Source organism: Stegodyphus dumicola, chromosome 2 (assembly GCF_044657685.1).
Source record: "Stegodyphus dumicola isolate Sdum_Otavi_A_Nest chromosome 2, ASM4465768v1".
Classification (NCBI taxonomy): domain Eukaryota; kingdom Metazoa; phylum Arthropoda; class Arachnida; order Araneae; family Eresidae; genus Stegodyphus; species Stegodyphus dumicola.
Window position 1 is genome coordinate 91,465,466 of NC_140769.1, and position 21,325 is coordinate 91,486,790.

The 21,325-nt window shown below is 31.1% G+C and overlaps 1 protein-coding gene across 2 annotated transcripts in view; it reads right to left on the reverse strand.

The window, feature by feature from the left end:
* Positions 1-4,253: 4,253 nt before the first annotated feature.
* Positions 4,254-21,325, reverse strand: part of LOC118205156 (zinc finger Y-chromosomal protein-like) — a 34,028-nt gene continuing 16,956 nt past the window's right edge. The window contains exons 2-3 of one of the 2 annotated variants that reach the window (XM_085810890.1): positions 17,614-17,775; positions 4,254-5,134 (exon numbers count right to left, since the gene is read on the reverse strand). In XM_085810890.1, coding sequence (XP_085667016.1) covers positions 4,815-5,134; positions 17,614-17,752 — 459 coding nt within the window. In that variant the 5' untranslated portion in view covers positions 17,753-17,775 and the 3' untranslated portion in view covers positions 4,254-4,814. Of the gene's footprint in view, positions 5,135-17,591; positions 17,776-21,325 lie in introns of those variants that run through there. The other variant, XM_085810891.1, reaches the window with a different exon arrangement.

Sequence of the window (21,325 nt, forward strand, 5' to 3'; positions counted from 1 at the left end):
TGAGAATATTTTGAAAATTTTGATACGAAAAATTGGATAAATATTTATTTACTCATTATTTCAAGTAAAAATATTCATCCATTTCATTTCTTACCCCACATGAGTGAAAAAGTAATGAATTTCGATAAATTTAAATTTACGCCGGAAATTAACTGAAATATTTGTTCGCTTAATGTTTGAGCATCTGTGTATTCGTCGCCTGTCGTAAAACTAACCCCCCTTTTTTTCGGACTTTGAATTCATTCAAAGATCCCTATCCTTAGAGATTCTTTGCCTAAGCTGAACGGGAAATCTCTCCTTTCCAAATGTGGTGCCTTAATTCTTTGCGTTTCCTGGACTAGAACGGCATTTCGACATGGGGGTGGAGCAAAGTCCTTTCATGCCCCAACTGCTCAACTTATGTCAATGATTTTGTGTCCTTAAGAAAGAAAAGCATGTATTCTGAAGTTAGCAATTAATACTTATGTTACTTATGAAGTTAGCAATTAATACTACATTCATGGACCATTGTCGTCCATGAATGATTCCACCCTCCAGCTTATTAGTGTAAAAAATAGAGTAAAAAATTCAATCCGCCTTTAACTTTGCCATTTTGTAATGTCAATCGTGCTTCTAAATCCAAAATGTTTCTGTCCCTTACCTTGCCTTTTGGTGCAACTGCACAGGTTGCAAGTACCATCGTTTCTTACACTGTGAGAACTATACATTCAAACATGCAGATTCTTCCGTATTTAATTTCTTTAAAAATAATACAGGGTGAAATTATTTGGTGGCAACAATTTGAAAAGTGATACGCCGTTTACAGCGAACCAACGAAATACATATTATATTAAATTCTAAGAAACATTCACATTAATAAATTCAATTTCAAATTGAATATTAGGACTGATTTTAGGACTTGCGTTTAATGGAAAGGCTAGTAAGAGATTCAGTATATGAACAAAATTAAACGCTACGGAATGACATATTATGAAAATTACGAACTGCAAATAATATACCAAGATTTCTCTTAACATGCCTAACAAGTTCATTTCAAAATACCAGAATCCTGTCTAGTTACTTCTTTGATTTATACTTAGAAAATAGGTCTACTGATTATTCGATCATAATGCGAATTATACAGAAACAAATTAATATATAAAATAAGTACTTCATAATAAATAGTTACAATTAATTTCCACTTCCACCGCTTTTTGATTTAGGATTGCAAAAAGAGAAACCTTTCCTTTAGGGGGGGGGGTCGCCTTTAATAATTTTCAGGTTTGAGACTAAGGAATACAAAGGAACTTTTCCTATTTTCCGCTCAATGCTATCCCTAAACTGGGGTAGATCATGAAGTTATTATTTCATAGTCGGATGCTGGAATTTTAACTTTTGCAAGCACTTGAATTTAGCTGTTTCAGGTGCTTCTAAGGGCCTCCTATCTGCATCATACAGAGAATTGCATCACTGCACCATATAGGTAGGGGGGCCCTTAATAACTTAAAAGAAAACGAATTCCATTATCTACATATACTTAAAGATTCTAAAGTTAAAAGTAAATTGGAGTGAAATCAAGGCTATTCCTCAACTACACTGGTGTGCAAAAATTAAAGACGAGACGGTTTTTTTTTTTCAATATAACTTTGTACAAAAGCTTTCCAAATCAACACATTTAATACCGTAAGATCCCCAATACGTAAGGACATGAGTAATGTAAGCAACACTTACTAAAAGAGAAATCAGAGGGATAAAAAGAAGCTTTATTGAAAAAGTAGCATGGAGCGCAATGCGACTGAAGGCCGAAACATCCCTGTGATGGGTGTCCAGCAAGAAACATCCGGTCTTTAATAGGGGATATGATCTCCCCTGACTGCTAGGCAGGTTTCACAGCGTCTGCCCATGCTGAGAATGAGAGTGTCAATGAGTTGTTGAGGCATTGCTGCCCATTCGTCTTGCAGCGCCAATCGAAGCTCCGGAATCGTTACTGGTGGTAAGGTACGAGCTGCCAAGCGTCTGCCTAGAAAATCCCATACATGCTCGATGGGATTGAGATCCGGAGATCGTGCCGGCCAATCCATACGTTCAATATCCTCACTCTCTAAGAGCTGTTCGGCAGCTACTGTGCGATGACATGGTGCATTGTCGTCCATGAACAAAAACTGCGGACCCATAGCGCCTCTAAAAAGACGCACATATGGAAGAAGAATCTCGTTACAATAACGGGTCCCGTTGACTGAATCTGCGTCGAAGATGTGAAGGTCTGTACGACTACCAAGCATGATGCCTCCCCAAACGAGAACACCGCCACCTCCATACCTGTCCCTTTCAATGATGTTCGAGGGATGATTGCGGCTTCCCCGCTCTCTCCAGATGAGTATGCGATGAGAATCGCTACTCAGACTGAATCTGCTCTCATCTGTAAAGAGTACTCGTCCCCATTCATTGTCTCTCCAATTCCGGTGTTCCCGGCACCACAGAGAACGCCTTCTCTGATGCGCAGACTTCAGAGTTACACACCGTACAGGGCGTCGTGCAAACAGACCACCACCGTGCAGTCTTCTGGCCACGGTAAAACGCGATATCCGTCGTCCAGTCGCCTGTGTCGTGTGTCTAGCTATTTCTCCCGCTGTCTGCTGCCTGTTTCTTCTGGCCTGTAAGGCTATATACCGGTCATCTGCGGGTGTGGTTCCTCGTGGACGACCACTACTAAACCCCCGGATAGCTGTTCCCGTAGTTTGAAATTGTCTCCAAAGTCGTGAAACGATGCTGTGAGCAATTCCGAACTCTGCAGCCACACTTGTCACACTGCGGCCTTCCTCCAACTTCCCAAAGATTCGACCTCGGGTAAAAGCATCCAGATGTCGTCTAACAGATTGATTATTCGCCATTTCTTGCTGAGGCAGCAACTCGGTGTGATTTTAACTGCTATACGGCGTGCAATCTCTTTGCCAGAAATACTGATCATACACCGACAACATGCTTTATACTACTCAGACACTCCCCCATTACGTCTACCTGCATATCTGCGCATGTGCTACCGTACATCACCTTACTTAATCTCCTGATTAGTCTTTCTGTCCGCTCTGCCTCTTCGTTCAGCTGATATGCTAATTTTTCGACTTCGTCCTTAATTTTTGCACACCAGTGTATATTAATATTAACAATCGTGTAAAAGGGGTTTAACACAAAATCAAAACATATCAAACTTAAAATAAGAATTTATAGTAGTACAAATTCTAAAAATAAAAAGCAAAAGGAAAAAAAAAATACAGGATAAAAAATATAAAAATAATAATTAATTTTCTTTTATAGAAATTCTAATTCCGAACTCATCAAGGGAAAATGACTTAAAGCTTGTATATATATGTAATGGAATCCGTCTTAAAGTTTAAACACGTAAATGTAGTTCAGCAGGACACTCAAAGGGCCTCCTAAACCTTCGGGCCTCTATGCGACGGCATTCTTTGCATACCCTTTTTTACGCCACTGATGATCTAATATCCGGAAAAATCCAGAATTGCCGAAGTTCCGATGAGTCCGGATTTCGCACTTTGTACTGTAGAAGTTTTTCTACACCCTTACTTGACTACTATGCAGATTTGCATAGCCTAAAACAATAGATTACATATATGAAACTATCAAAGCAAAAAATATTGTAAATAAAATATTAATAATACTCTATAGAAATGGAAAACAATAAATACAGAATACTTGTTAGCATAAGAAAAATTCTTTTCTTGTGTAAACAATCGTATTTTAATGCCTATTACTGTTTATATGAGGATGAAGGATACCATGCTGTCTTTGTTAGTAAATCAGCTTAGATAGTCTTTCTGTGATACAAGGCCTCTGAATTTTGGTAGTCCAACATGCAACGATAATTTGCATACTAACATTTTAACAACCCTAGTGTCTTTTCCTCAATGTCTCAAAGAAAGTCCTTTCCTTGCTCCTTACTTACTCACATCAAGATTTTCTAGAAGAAAAAAAGAAGTGAAATATTTTATTGATGAGGCAGTCTAAAGAGTGATTTTGTTGTAACATATCTTCAGTTATGGCCCCATAGTCCCGATTGTTCATCCTAAACTTAGATAAAGACAATATTTCACAGCAATCCCAGCTTCCTTTTATTAATGGTAAGTTTTGACTCGAACATTAGCTTTCCAGTGTTCTAAAACATTCTATCAGCTTGGCTTCTGAAAGGAGACATACCATGAAGGCATAAAGCAATCACAGTTTTTTTTTTTTTTTTTTTTAAATACAAAAGCTATGCAGTACAGAACTTTTAATGAAGTTTTGAATTTAACGTCCAAAATTATATTATGAGTAATTAGAATCTCCAGGTTTTTTTTTTAAAACATATCAGGTTAGTGTAATTTACAAAATGACAAAAAATTACTACTGAAAATTAAATTTCAGATTTTATTTGCTTGTTGGTAAGGAATAATTTAAATACACAAACATTAAAGCACCATGAAACTGAAAGGAGGAAAAATTATTATATAAGAAAGAAAAAAAAAATGAATGAATACTACAAATACTACATATTAATACCATTTGGAGGAAAAATAATTATATAAGAAAGAAAAAAAAATGAATGAATACTACAAATACTACTAGTTAATATATATTACTACCATTTGGAGGAAAAATAATTATATAAGAAAGAAAAAAAAAAAAAAAAAAAAAAAAAAGAATGAATAATACAAATACTACTAGTTAATATATATATATTACTACCATTTGTTTCAATCAGAGAAGATAATAATTGAAAATATTCATTTGAAATTGTTAATTTTTATAACAAGACTTTTCGGAACATTCTTATTATGTTATTTTCTTGAATGTAAAATTTTTGAAGCAAAAAGCTTATTATGGCTACAGCTTAATCTGTGAACTTTCAGTACATCAGAACGAGAAAATGCTTTACTACATAAGTCACAAATGTGGGATTTTAAACCAGTGTGAGTAAGGATATGTCTTTGAAGATCACCCTTGCGGCGAAACTTCCTAGTGCAAATATTACATGCGAATGGTCGTTCTTCCTCTAGAGCATAGGTGCTATGTAAATCAGGATTCAAAACATCTAGGTTCTCTGATGTACAAAATAAATCATTTTGATATATTATTCCTTGATTTCTTGGAAATAAATCTATAAAAAAGAAACAAAACTTTATTATATTTTGTTAAAAGTTACACTTTTGAAAATGAATTCATTTACAGCTACGTGGCTCGAATAAAACTGAAAAAAGTCATTAAAATTCGAAACTCGTAATTTCTGTTATAAACACACAATAAAAACCAACATTTATGTGTATAGAACATGTAAACACAGCTCAAAATACAAGTAAAGAATTTACATGTTAATTATTCAAAAGATTCTAAACTGTACTAAAACTGTGAACACAATTCATGACATTTCCGACTTGATTTTTCTTCAATAAAAAATTATGATACCTAAAAAGGGTAAACTATGCATTGGACTCCTGAAATCCTTAAATTAATGCCAAACAAGTCAAATTTTATCAGTTACTGCAGAATTTACTTTTCTTCAAATCTTTAAAAGTGCAGCAGTTTATATGTAAGTTTATTCTTACATAACAGAGACAGCAAACGTCATGAATAAGATAATTCTTATTTTCCTCAAAATAATCAGCTAAATATATAAAAATCATTAAAGGTGATTTCATTAAACACGATCAATAAAAAGTATATAAATAAATAAACATATTTTAGACTTTAATTAAAAAAACATGAATATAAGCAATACACATACAAAAAAGAATTAGGTACAAAAATAGAAACTTAAATGAAATCAACAGAGTCATTAGATTATGTTAAAACTGAATTAAATTTCAGCAGTGCAAATAAACATGAACATAACAAACAGTGTCAAAGAAAATATCTATTCCTAAATAATGTTCTGATGGTCAACAGGGCAAGAATGGGGGGGGGGAATTCTGCAAATGATGAAAAAATTATAACAATAGATTACATTCACATGCATAAAAAAATATAGTTGAATAATTGTGTATGTAATAATGGGGCAATTTTTACTTTTTCAGGGTGACTTTATTTTTTTTGGGAGGGGGGGGGGTGGAGGAAAATTTTGGGAATTTATGCAAATGATGAAAAAATTATAACAATAGATTACATTCACATGCATAAAAAAATATAGTTGAATAATTGTGTATGTAATAAGGGGGCAATTTTTACTTTTTCAGGGTGACTTTATTTTTTTTGGGAGGGGGGGGGGGTGGAGGAAAATTTTGGGAATTTATTTCAATGATTTTTTTTACGATAATATTAAAATAGTTGAGGAAAAACTGATATGCATAATTTAAAAATAAAATAATAAAAAAGTAACATTACTTAAATACCTGCAAAGTTAAAAAAAAAAGAAAAACATTTCTTATTTTAATAATCCTGACATCTTTCTTTATGAGTCATATTTTATTAAAAGTGTTTCAGATAATAGTTAAATGTTTATGTCATAAAGTACATTATAACTTCCAAGAATACAAGAAACTATATTATCAGTTATGACTTCAAGTAAGAAGGTAAAAGTTCATCGTCTTCATTAAGCATCTATCCAATTTTATTTACAAACAGTAAATCACAAGCATACATATAACAATCTGTAAATTTTTTAAATGCTGCTCTTCTGCAATGTGCTGAAAAATAAACGTGCTAATTTTTAAAATATAAATTAAACACACGTACACATACACACACACACACACACAAAAAAAAAAAAAAAAAAAAAAAAAAAAAAAAATACTGTAATGAGTTAATATTTTAAAATCGCTATTATTTTCTTTTAAGAAGAATTGATTCAAATATTTTGAGATCACAATAAAACAGTTTTACAAAAATGAATCTAAATGCTTCAAATATTCAGCAAGCAGTTCTATAAGTATATATATTTTAACAATCTTTTAGTAAGCATACAAATTACATATAAACGTTAAACATACAATTACCATCAGTAATATACTGATTAATAACATATCAGCTTCAAATTTTACAGTATGATAGTTTTAAAACCAACATTTCAAAGCTGCAATTTTGAGTGAAATGCCAACAGAAGATAATAAACTCACAGTAGCATGTAAAACAATAATATAAATTTCATCATAATATCATCAGTGATAAAAGGTAGCTTCATAACGAAACAAAATGCAGCTCATTTCATATTAATCAAAACTGATTATCCGTAAAACATTTCATGTGACAAAACAATTTAACTCACTTATGTCAAATTGTTACATGCATATTGGTCCTACTTATTATTTTTTTTTTTTTTTTGATAACAGGAATGCATGTTAGCAATACTTCATAAGTATAAAAGGGGGACACTAATAAAAGAGATACTCTTTTACTAGTTTGTCTCAAAATTTATGTTTCTTCCTCACAAAGCTATTTAGAAGATAAATATTTTACTGGAATTCAGTAACTTGAAAACAAAGTGACCTTAGATACTCAAATACTTCAAATTAAATATTCATGAAACAAATAAAACATATGCTGATAAATAACTTTTTTATCAAGTAAGAGATACCGTTATTGGTATGTAATTAAGCAGGATATAAACGGAGTAGAACACCATATTCCACAATTAAATAAATATGCAATTTTATCAATTTTATTGACCAGCAATGATATGAAATTGCATGGGATAGCTTCAAAAATTCCCCCTCCCCCCAAAAAACTAGGAGGTAATTGAAGAAATACAGAAAGAATGGTATTTATACAAAGAGTATAATATATAATTATCCTAAAAAAGAAAATTATACATCAACAAAAACCTTCTCTTTATTAGGAAAAAATAGGGAGAAATACAAAGAATTAAAAAATTAACAGAAATAAGTACAGAAACATTAATTCATATATGCAACTAAAATAAGGTGTGTCAAGACACAAGACAATGTTTTGTGAATATGAATAGGATATAAAATAGTAATTTAAAGTATTTAAAAAATGTTATAATTTGGGAAAAGCATAAGCAAATTACATGAATTCATTTAAATATATTATAACTACTGCTGATATTAAAAACCAAAAGAGAACAGCAGCTTGCCTTCATTTATCAGGTTACTTTGTATTCTTATATATATATATATAGTAGTAGGTAGGAACATTGCAGCGACCTTGCTAAAAAGTTACCAGGAGCGGTAGCTCCACGAAATGTTGTCACATAGTACTACATAAACATTAAGAAATTTGCCTGGTAAAACTGTATAAGCGCGATAAAACTGCCAAATTTTAGTGCTGGAAGACTTGCTAATGCACGAAAAAATTAATTAATCTGACCGTTGTGTAATGCGAAAAGTTTATATATAAAGTAAGAAATTTAGAACCAATTTTTCATAAAGATACAAAATTGAAATTCATAGGTAATAAATTTCATAAAATTCTATAAATGCAAAAAACTGAATTTAATAAATATTAAAACTAAAATACTTCAAATAAGTAATACCATAATTAAAAAAATCAATGAAATTAAAGAATACAAAAGAAGAGGATTTCAATCTCACTTTGTCAGGAGGAAGAACATTGAAATCTCTCTTCCATAAAAAATACTTGTTTTTCTGTATCCAGAATTAGCTGATGAAACATTCTGATGTATTTTAATTATAATAAATCACCCGAAAATTTAGGCCCCTCCCCAAAACTAATAATTAATATAATATACATTCAGGACAATTAATTAATTCTTTGGTTGTCTAGCTTGTAGAAAAATATACTTCTAACAATGCACTTTAGTGATCAAAGTGCATATGAAATAACTTAAGTGATGACAATATGATAAATGAAACATACAGTTAATATGTGTAGTTAAAATAACTGCCAACATAAATGAGTAAAAGAACACCATTACAGAAAGTTATTAATTTAGCAATAAAACTTATATTTAAGTTAAACTTAACAAAGTTAAAAAAAAATATCTTTGGCATCAAAAAAGGCAAGTGGTTTTACAATTTAAGTGAAAACTGCAAACTTTCTTTCTGGGAAAAATAAATTACCGAATACTATTACTATATTCTTCCCCATGACAAACACACTGCTGGCCATTAAAATTGCAACACCAGGAAGAAATGATTTGAATGAACGTCAAAATCACATGAAAGGAAGAAGATGTTGGATTTGAATTTCAGCGCATTTAGACGACGCAGGAGGATGAAATGACATTTGAAGGACTGCATGAAAGAAAAGTTGAGCAGTGGATTTCTTATTCGGAAAGCGCTTTGTAAGGTCAGAGTTTGCTCAAAATATCATTTTATGTCTTGAATAATAAGATGAAATGCTCACCAGCAAGAGTCAAAATTCGATAAACGCAGGATTGTTGCCTATCAAGAATGTTGATGATCATTCCTTGATATTGCCCATAGCACTGGTCATCCAACCACTGTAATGCGAATATGGAATCAACGGATTGCTGAGGGTAAGACTAAACAGCATGCAGGGTCTCAACACCCAAAAGGGAAGACATGTTGTGAGGTCAGCCCTGTAAAAACCATACAACTATATAACAAACCATTAGTCAGGCAATGGGCATGTTTACAGTACACTCAGTACTTGTATGGTGCATTGACATTTGCTGCAGCACAGATTATCAGCACAGCGACAATTACTTTGGCATCCTTTGACTATGCAGCATAGAGAGAGATGGCCATTCTGGTGCACCAAAAAACAAAGTGGGATTCAGGAGTGGCATATTTCAGATGAGTCCCGGCACAATGTCATCTTTTCAGATGAGTCCCGGTTCTGCGTGCAGTATTCTGATGGCCGTATACATGTCTAGAGGCTCCGAAGAGACCGCACGCGGCCACCTTGCATTTGATATTGGCCTAGGGGCCCTGCATCAGGTGTGATGCTTTGAGCAGCCATTGGATATACGGCATACACATCTCTTTGGACTGAACGGTAATTTGAATGCAGATTGGTGCATTTCTGACATCTTATTTCCAGTGGTTGTGCTCTATATTCAAGGCCTGCCAAACACCATCTTTCTACCAGATAATGCAAGACTAAATGTTGCACATCATGTTCTGACCTTCTCCGCTACAGTATTCGACTGTTGCTCTGGCCTGCACGGTCTCCAGATATGTCACCTATCGAAAACATCTGGTCATGGGTTTCTGAGAGACTGGCCCGCCACCCCTCTCCAGCTAACGTGATTGATGAAGTGGGGCATAGACTTGAAGCAGCATAGAATGCGTTGCCCGTTTCTGTCATCCAAGCCTACTTAGTTTCCATGCCTAACTGGGTAAGGGTTGTTTTAACTGCCAGGAGTGGCAGCTATTTCAACTAATTTTGCACCCCTGTAAACCCCAAAACTGCTTATAAATTTAATAATTTTGTCTTCATGCCATACTGTTTATGCATAATAAATATCTTTTTTTTTGTATTTGCTTTCCTTCATGGTGTTGCGATTTTAATGGCCAGCACTGTATATTGCTTCAACCTGTAGAATTCTGGCTAATGAAAATGTTTTATTTGACAGAAGTAAAATTCCATTATGTATTTTTACGAATTTGTTGCCATTATACCTAACTTCCTTTAATACATTTTTAATTCTGAAACAAAGCTTCTATTAATTCTTTCTAAAATTTTAGACAGAATTATCCTGTGAGAAAATGCAAGAATAAATTATACATTTTTATTATTACAGCAGACACCAGCACATAAAAATTATATATATTTAACAAGAAACATTGCTCAAGCTAATTATGGTCTACTCCAATAAAATGCAAAGGCTCCAATTTTCTTCAAAGCAAGCTAAACAAGAAACATAAACATCTTCTTCCTGAACAATTTTTTTATATACATATTTTTCGACAAATTGAAATTTTATAACTAATTAAATTTTATTTTATAAATCAATGATAATCTTTCAATGCAGAAAATCTCAGACTATTATCATAACATAATTAAATAAACGCTTTACTGGCTTTACGCGCATGCGTAAGAGGTTCGGATTATAGATCATTCCAGATAATGGACGTCCGGATTACGGACTTTGTACTGTATTATGAATGCAATAAACAGTACTACTTTGAAAACAAACAAAAATATTTCAACAGTATATTAAACAATTAGAATAATATTTCAACAAATATATACTGAAATATAGGGTTATTACTAATCATTGCCTTAGAAATCCAAGTTATTTATTTGCATACATATTACACATAATCTCACCAATTTCTTAACCAAGAAAAATAATTATATTCATCAGTGGTCATTAAAATTGACTGCCAGGAGGCATTTAATGCACTAGAAAACACAAATGTCAAATTTTGCATAAAATATATTGGAAAATATATTTCACCATTGTGATCAATTAAATGCATGCGTGCCCATTTAACCCTTTGTGCTGGAGCATGAACAGATTTTCTGCATATCCAGTATATGAAAAAATTTCATAACATAAACAAATTTAAAATTTTAATACTAACCCTACAGCTAATGGTTTATAGAATATCCCTTTCTAAGTAAAGCACTCCTGGAGAGTAAATCTTTCATTCAAAACAAGCAAATTAGAATAAAACATCTTCAGTTTTGAAAGATTACAAGATAAATAAGCTTTTTAAAGTTTCAGTATAGAAAATGAATGCTCTCTTTCATTTTGGTAACATAAAAAACAATCTTAACATTATTCTGGTGTTTTAAATCCAGAAAAAATTTTGTTTCCAAAAATAAAATTCAATTTTTAAATAATGGCAATTTTAGCTTTGTATAAACTGTTCCATTTCCACTTTCGCTTCATCAGCATTTACACCTTTACTATAAATTCCCTCAACATATGTTTTCTTTGTGAAGCAGCAAAGAAGAATGTTTCTTTGTCATAATCATATATAAATTTAATTGTATTGTTTACATCCAGAATGTTGTCATCACCTGTTTCCAAATGTTTCAATTACTTCCTAAGAGTATATTTCTATTATTGTTATCATTGATTTTATTTGGTAGTCCTCTTGTCTCCCAATATATAATTGGAATATTTCCAGCTACAATTTCAGGTGTGTTAAAATTGTTAACATATTTTTAATGAAACTGCTAATGCTGCTAAATTCTGCTGCCAGGTGCAGAATTTAAGAAAGACAACATTTTTAGAATTTAGAGAAGCAACAAGTAAAAAAATTTAGGGTTGACAAAATTTTGAATTTATGAAGATACTGGGCAGCAGAATTTTGAGGTGGAAACATTTTAAAGTTTAGAAGCACCAATCAACAAAATTTTCAAATTTAGGAAGACACCAGTCAGCAGAATTTACAGGGAATAAAAATTTTAGTCTTACAAAATTTATGGATGGTAAACATTTTTACAAGACATCAGGCAGAAAACCTTAGGGATAACAGAATTTTATGAATTTAGAAAAATACCAAGGAATAAAATTTAGGGAAACTCGGCAACAAAATGCCTACTGCCATGCTATCTCATAATGAGATCACTGTACATACTGAACCTGTAGATGATTGCAATGATTTGCTAGCACTTTATTTTATTTACACACATATTAATAAAACAAATCTAAAATCAACTCATTTATTCATTTATTCTCATTCATAATTTAACTGGTTTTTCAGATGTTTAATATCTAAATAGTTTATTTAATGCTGTTTTTAATATTAAGGCTATTCTGCTTAAAATATTTATTGCATTAGATTAGGCAGACAATATTTTATTTGAAAAAGGTTTTATCATTAAATATTTTTTTAAATATTTAATTAAAAACACCTATTTGAAAAAATACATAATTCTTGAATTATATTTTAATTTTTTTTTAAACTTCCATTCAATTTTCTACTACTCCATTGTCAACCATGTTCAGCAAGCGAATTGTAAAATGAATAAATTCTGTAGATGAGTTGTGTTGTACAATAAAGTTCTGACTTTAAAATAGTTAGATATATTTGTTGTATTGTTGCAGATCTACTATTAGCATTTTTGAAGTTAATATTTGTTTCATAAAAATATTCCATAATTACATATTCGAAGCTTTTCTCTGTATGTTAGATAGTAAATATAAAAGTCAAAAACAGATAATTTACTTTAACATGGAAAATATAACAAACTAAAATAGTTTACTAATCTGTAATAGTTAGGTACAAAATCTATTATTTCATACAATAACAACAAATACTTTAGTGCAAGACCTTTTTTTCAGCACACAATAGGTATGTTTCTATTTTACCTAATAGGAAATGTAGCCCTGATCTTGAATCTGCTGGTACTTCTTTTCAGCATGTTACAGATTTTTAGCTAAACTGCTGCTATTTGTCCCCTTGCAAGTGATTAGCAATAGGGTGAACAAAACCCTCATAAATGCATTTAAAATTTGTAGGAATAACAAGGCTTAAAATACATAACTAAAGTACGGAAAGTGAAAAAGATACAACTAATTGAATGCAATATATATATATATATATATATATATATATATATATATAAAGACTAAAGAAACTGGTAAGAAGACTTATAATTATAACCAGCCTCTAACTCTGCTCACTTATTCTGTAATATCATTATATATATATATATATTTAAATTTTAATTTACTTTATATTTTAAATATAAAATTCCAATTAATATTACATTAATATACAAATATGTTGACTGTGTAAATATGACTTTAACAGGCATTTTCCAGTCTATAAGACTTATATAATCTGCATAAATAAGGTTTTAAATGTGAGTGAATTGCTAAATAAAAGTGAAGACTCTCTTTTCAGGAAAAAGTATCACTACAGCACATTACATTTAAAGGGACATTTCCCAGTATGACAAAATGTGCTGTTTCAAATTAGTTTTTTGAAATGCTGAATAAGAAAAAAAAAAAAGTGATATTTGAAACAAGATTCTTTAAATGATGTTTCAACTGAGAAAAGCAACTGCTAGATTCATTTAGCATTGTTTGTTCAGAATATCTGTTACAACCGTCCCGTCCTGATAATATTCACTAACATTACATACACCTAAGAAAGATAAATGAATTCTCAATTAGTAACAACTAGAAAAGGAATATCAAACATAAATAATTATACTAAGAATACAATTTAAAATACTACTCACCTTCGTGTTTTTAATTTCCATATTTCTTAAAAACAGTACTTAAATTTTTTAAATAATAATAATTTCATTTTGCTTTTCAATTAATTAAAAAGTAGCCTATCAAAGAAATCCATCATCTAAGTTAATAATAAGTCTAAAACCAAAGTCAGCAGGCAGAATGTTTATGTCCTTAATTTTGTGAAAAGCATTTTTTCAGGATTGTGAAATTAAAAAAAAAAAAAAAAAAAGAGTTACAACATAAAATTATTCTTAAACATTATGAAGATTCCTTTTAAATGTAATATGCATTTAAATATAAGCAAGTTTTCTTTAGTTAAACAGCAAAGTAAAATGTAAAACTGAATTTTATTACAAACAAAAAGATTAAATCCTATAAAAACATAAAACACAAAAAATCAGAATTAAATGTTACCACACAGAGCTCATAATATTTATTGCTTTCTGATATCTCTGACCAAAGCTGTGTTTTCGTACCTATAATACGATGAAAACAGAAATTCTAAATAAAAATGACAAACTAACAAGAAGAAAGCTAGAAAGCCTGGAATCAAGACTCATATTTCTGTGAATACTTATAGTGTTAAACCATTCATCACCATTCATCAATACAGAAGTTTTCTGCAGCATTGCTTCCTTTTAAATTTATCTTAATGTGCACTATACACATTGAACCCTTTCATTATATACAGTGAACTGTTTCATGACAAATCTAATAAAATCACTTTTGAGAGCAATTAATATTTTTGAGAACATAAACAAACATTAACTCTCTAAGATAACTATGTATTCAAAAGATAATAAATCATCTGTAACTGCGAGTGGTCATTATAGAGTTCATTCATTGTGATTATAATTTTATTATAATTATTCATTGTAACTGTTTTCTAAATCACATGTATATAATGCATATCACAAAAGAACCTAATAGACCTTATACACATTTTAAATTATTTTAAAACATTGTGCAGTTATATTTTATGGATTTTGGTATGATGAAAGGAGCAAATTTATGTTTTCCAAAGTGGCACAAATGTGTCTGATTGCTACTGATATGTAATATGAATAACAGTTTTTTTTTTTTTAAATCTCAGTCTGATATGCACCAAAATAAATTATGTGTCAGAAGAAGCTCACCAGTAAGATAAAGTTGACAGTTCATTGGCATTGATAAGTTCACTCACAAGATGAGCACAGATGCTGATTTTCACAAGAAAGCATACAAATTAGCACACCTTGTTTTCTACAGTTATATAACTATAGTGAACTTTTTAGTGGCAACAAATGCTAGTGACAGAGCTGGTGCAGTGACACTAGACAGCAAAACTTTTAAAATTTAAGAAGAAACCAGGTGACAGAATTTAGAAATTTTCATGTCTGCACCATTGTGGTGAAAAGCCTAGCACCAACTGGTCAACTAACCACCAGAGATAGTGACAACTATCTCTGAAAGTAACCAGTATTTCTAATATAAACAAACATAAACACTGAACATACCAATCCAAGATGGCCATCTTCACTGATGATCAGAATCATTTGCAAATATGGGTGGAAGTATCTTAGATAAAATATTCAATGAATTAAATAAGTCAGAAATTTCTCCTAACATTCTGGCGTTAAAATTGATTTCTTCTTTTCAGTAGCACTGGTAAGTACGACAGAAATATGAACAACTGTAACTGGTAGTTCAATTTTAATATCTATTAACAAGCATTTCTTTCTCTAACAGACTAAACAGAAAGAATAAAAGATTAGCATTACATGGTTTGGTTATTTTAAATACAGCAAAGCACTCGAGGGTTATCTGCCTAAGAGGAGGGATACCTTCATGGAGGAATTTCTAGGGGAAACTGGCTCATATACACATCATACAAGGGAGAAAATATGAAAAGGTTCATGCACTGGGATTCGAACCCCGGACTGAACTACCAGTGCTCAGCAACTTTACCATTCGGCAGTTGATTGCATATACCTTAGTCTTTCTTCAAAACCAGAAAGCTATAACTATAATAATTCAATACAGTTATAGAAAATATAAAACAAATTTATGTAAATAAAAGTTTTAAAAATCATTTTATTTATTTGATATTTATATCCTTTTCATAGTTTATCAAAAGCCAATTTTACAATTTCAAAATATAAATATTCATTATATTGGATATCATTTTATATGAAGTAGTAATTTATAAGCATTTATTTTTGAAAATGACATACTATTTACAATTATTTTAAAACCGATACTCTTAGTTCATTAAAAAATGAGTACAATCAACTTTTGATAACTCAAACATGAGCTACAGACAACTCCTGATACCTAAAACATGAGTACAGTCAACTCCTGAAACCTGAAACATGAGTACAGTCAACTCCTATTTACTGGAGGCAGATTAACTGGACCCTCACTAAAAAAAGGAAGCACTCTGGTTTAAAAAATATTACTGCAAGAATCATCAGCAGACATGCTAGTGAGACAGAGTGTAAGAACAGACATTGATATGACTCTTTAGTTGATGACTTTTCAGGCTTATCCTCCCTTTCTCCTTTCCAATACATTTTTAACAAGCTGACTGCAGTTATAAATTCCTTCTTGTGTCCTGTCCCCCTCCTTACAGGTGATAACAAACATGCTCGTAATTTGGTGATATAATAATTGAAGAAGCTCTGGTTAGTAAATAATTTCTGTACTTTTCCTGAAACAAAAATTGATATTTTCAGAAGCTGCTCGGATGATGATGTCTGCTAATGAAAAGGACGCACATGGAGCTGCACTTTATCATGTCAAAGTGCCTTCCGGACCACTTGAAAAGGCAAAAAGATAGACTGCTGACTGACAAAATGACACTATGCAAGATAAGAACATTCATTTTAAAAAAAAAGCGAACTCAGCACACAAAAAGAAAGTTCTAACTTTTTTACACAAATCTGAACTGTCAGAGTGATAAAGGTTTTTTTGCATATTTTACTGTACTGTGATTTTTGTTTGTTGATAAAGTTGATTAAAAACTTTATTAAGCCACAGTTCCTGAAAATACTGGATAGGTAAATTGCCTTGTAGCATTTTTTTCTTTTCCTACACTATGGTTTTTTTTTTTTTTTAACTGACTTTAGATTAACTGCGATTTTGAGTTAACTGTGCATATCTTCCCATGTATTATCCCGGTAAATCAAGAGTTGACTGTACTAACTTTTCAATGGCTTAAAATGCACATATTTTAGTCAACAAGTATCTTTTTCAATTGTAGTTCACCTTTATTTACTTGAATAAACATAATATATTTTTATACTATATAAAATATAGCAAAATCCTACAAAAGCAATAAATAAAAATATCACATGAAAAATTTATAATGCATATTATGGACAGACATGTTTCTCTTACTAAAAGCTTTGTTTAACTAAAACTAATTCATATATAAATCTAATTACTGTAAAATATTTCATTACAAAAATTGGAAAAAAATTATATAATTTATTGGAAATGAAATTTTGAATCATGAGTTAACATATGTCTCTTTACATGATACTGATTTTGAAACTTCTTTTTACAAATATTACATGAGAAAGGACGCTCCCCTGTATGGATTCTTATATGCTTCTTTAAATTGCCTTTATGAGAAGTTGCATAACTACAATATGGACAAGACCTTGGACGTTCCTCAAATGATGCAAGAAGTGATATGTTTTCATAAACCATAGTTTGATTTGTATCTGATGAATCTACAGGAAAAAGTTATAATTTTAATTAAATGATAAACATAATTCATTATATGGCATAAAATAAATCAACAAGGCTTTGTTTATGATGCAAGACCATTCTAAACTCTCAAACCAGTTTTTATGCAGTGGATGGGAACAGCATTAAAAAAAAAAAAAAAAAAAAAAAAAAAAAAAAAAAAAAAAAAAGCACAAAACTTCATGAGTAGCTATTAAAAAAAAGAGAGTCATTTAGAGTTAACTTTTTTTAGTTACCATGTAGTCGGTGATTAGTTTTTGTGATGACTCTTATTTTACTATCTCAGTAGCCAGATACACAAGATTGAAGCTCCTTTTTTTTATTGATTATTTATTTTACTTTTTTTTATTGATAACTTCATGAACTATGTTCCAATTTGATTGAAATTATCATATACTGCACAAAAACAGGTTTGAGTGTATCTAATTAAAGAAGATAATGCAGTATGAATTCAAGAAAAAAGCTAAATTATCAAATATTAACATGCATATATGAGCATGTATTCACATTCATTTTTAACACATTATAATGCGTATACACAGGTATCTCATGTTTTATAAATGTGTGTTAATTATTCTTATGAATCTATCTATATATATATATATGCCCGTTTTATAGAAGGAATAGGAAGACTGGAGAACAGCTGCAACGAATTGGTTACGGTTCTTCCTTGTAAAGCTTAACTGCGGCTGGCCGTGACCATAATCACAAACACGCATCATCACCTGGACTGATTTATTTATAAAATAGGATAGATGGTACATGAATCATGTAGTAGGGATTATTTTCCATTCTTATTTTTCCCCTATGTATTTTCACTGCATTCAAAGAGCACAATAAAAGGAAGCAGAAAATGACTTTTAATTAAATTAAGATAATATGCTGATCATCATTTGTCATTAACTATTTCATTGTGTTTAATTTCGTGCATTTGTATATTTATTTATATACTGTAAAAATATGATTGTTTTTAAAGCTTGATTTTGCTATATACAGTCAAAAGTCGTTAATTCGGACCTCAAAGCTTCAAACTTTCTGCGCATGCGTCGCATTGAGGCCTTTACAGCTGAGAATGTGCTTGTGCGCGTGCGCAAAATACGTTTACGAGTGCGCGTTTAATGTATAACGGACGGTATAAGCTAAGCAAAAATTATTTAATTATCTATTTCTGTTAATGTTGCAGATTGCGTTGTTCCTTAATCTTCGAATTAGATCCGGCTTATTATTTTTTGCAAACTGTTAGAGCAATTTTATAAAAGTAAGCTTGAAGATTATGTCAAATAGAATTCCTGATATATATTTATTAATATGTAAATGATCTACAAAGCGAAAGTATGTTTCGAAGTTCATTAAACAAAAAGTGGAATTTCTACAAAAAATGGATAAAGGCATATCCTTTGTTTATCTTTAACGCCGCGCAATGAATTGGAAGTTGATCTGTCAGCACTATCCTTATCTTCAGGGCAGATGTTTTTATTTTATTTGGCTTATAATTCCTTATTAAATGTAGTATTTCATCTCGATGTACTCCATCTTTGATATGATTTAAATCAAATTCCTCATCATTATAATTCGCTTCCGATAGCGAAGAAAGTGACAGAGGTTATTGAAAACGAAAAAAATTCAATTGACAAATTAGTCGGTATTCTCGACACAGCAATTATAGGACTTGAACAGCGGAATTTTGTAACTGAACAAGAAATTATGTCTGTTTAAAGAATTAAAGAGAATGTATTATCACATAAAAAACGAAGCCACTTAAACAACTTACATTGAAAGAAATGTTTAATAAAGTAAACAAATAAATATTAAACTTTCTTTTTTGTAAATTTTGATACCCTTTAGATCATAATTGTTCTTTATTTCATAAATTTTCGGTTTCATATTTTTAATTTTATAATTTCTGCATGCCATCTTACCAGATTTAAACTGATGATCTATAATCCGGAATCGCCGAAGTCCCGACGAGTCCGGATTAACGACTTTTGACTGTATACATAATTTTATGATAAAGTATAATAAATAGCTATTATTATATAATTGCCATTATAATTATTTATTTATTACATAATTTTCATTACAATGAATTCTAATATAAAGTATTATTTTAAGATAATAAATAATTATTATAATAATACTATAATTAATAATTATTATACATCATTTTTATCTTTGAACTTCAGTTGTACATTAACATGCCCTGAAAAAAAGGAATTTCTTAATAATTAGTTATAATAATTTATTATAGTTATTTAATTAATTCTAATAATTCTTTTTGGCTAAAACCTACCATAATTTTGAATAGATAAACCACTGCTTATACGTGTTTAAAGGTTAAAAATTTAGGTCTGCAGTGTATCTGAGGGAATTTTTTTTTTTTTTTCCTGTCCTTAAAATTTCACTAGTTCAGATCGTAAGTTATGCACAAGTGAAACATTAAGAATTCACTGCAATATTCTAAGCTCAGATTCCATTAAGGCAGTGTAATAAGTTCATACTCACCTAACTAAGGTAGGTGGCATTCTCTATAAAGACACTGCAATGCATGCACTTTCTGCTTAACTCCATGGTTTTGCCCGCGTTTTTCTTATGACTTTTTGTTTTAACGGAAACAGATACGTTTACTTGCCAACTGCTGTATTCATTCTTACATGATTTTACTGCTTTGTAGCTTGTGTTATCATCCATGCTTTAAAAATATTACTATAGCTCCTACTTGAAGAAAGAGTTATACAGCTGCTTTAAGCTTTCGACAGTGAAGAAAGTGATCGAAATTGGAAATCGCGCTGCAGCTAAAGAATTTCAAGTTGACAAGCAATGGATTTGGTGGTGAAAATACAGCAGAGAGAAAGTGGATTATCAGTATCAACAGTTAGAGTTCGCCTTCAAGCAAAAGTACTTGCTCGACAAATGAGCATTAAAAATTTTGTTGGAGCACCTAATTGGTGTTTCATGTTCATGAAGCGAAAATTATCTGTCAGAACCTAAACAACAGATGGACAAACGCTCCCTGTGGACTAGCTTGAAAAAAGGATAACTTTTTTGGAGTACACATCTAAGAAAATTAAAGAACAAAATTTGAAAAGTGGGCAATTACTTAATATGGATGAAGTGCCCGAAGGGCTGTAAAGTTTGTAGGGAAAATGAGACTCTGACTCCCTCATATTCATATACTATTAAAATACAGGGTGTTTCATAGATCATGGGACAAACTTGGTGGAACATACTAAAACATGCATTTTTTTATAGGAATGTAGAGTCTAAAGTGACGGGTTAAGGCAGGAACTCAAAAAAATGACATGAGAGGAAAATGTGTTTATGAACAAAATCAAGGCAAAGTACTTCTTTGTAGCAATACAGTATTCACAATAAATGTTCGAAATTACAATCACCAGCAGTAATACATGCTTGATAACGTCGCAGAAGGGATTGACGAACATTCTAAAAAACGACAGGCATTTCGCGCACACTTGCAGCCGCAATGGACAGTCATGCAACAAGGCACTCCAGTGAGTCAACGGGAGTCTTGCAAAT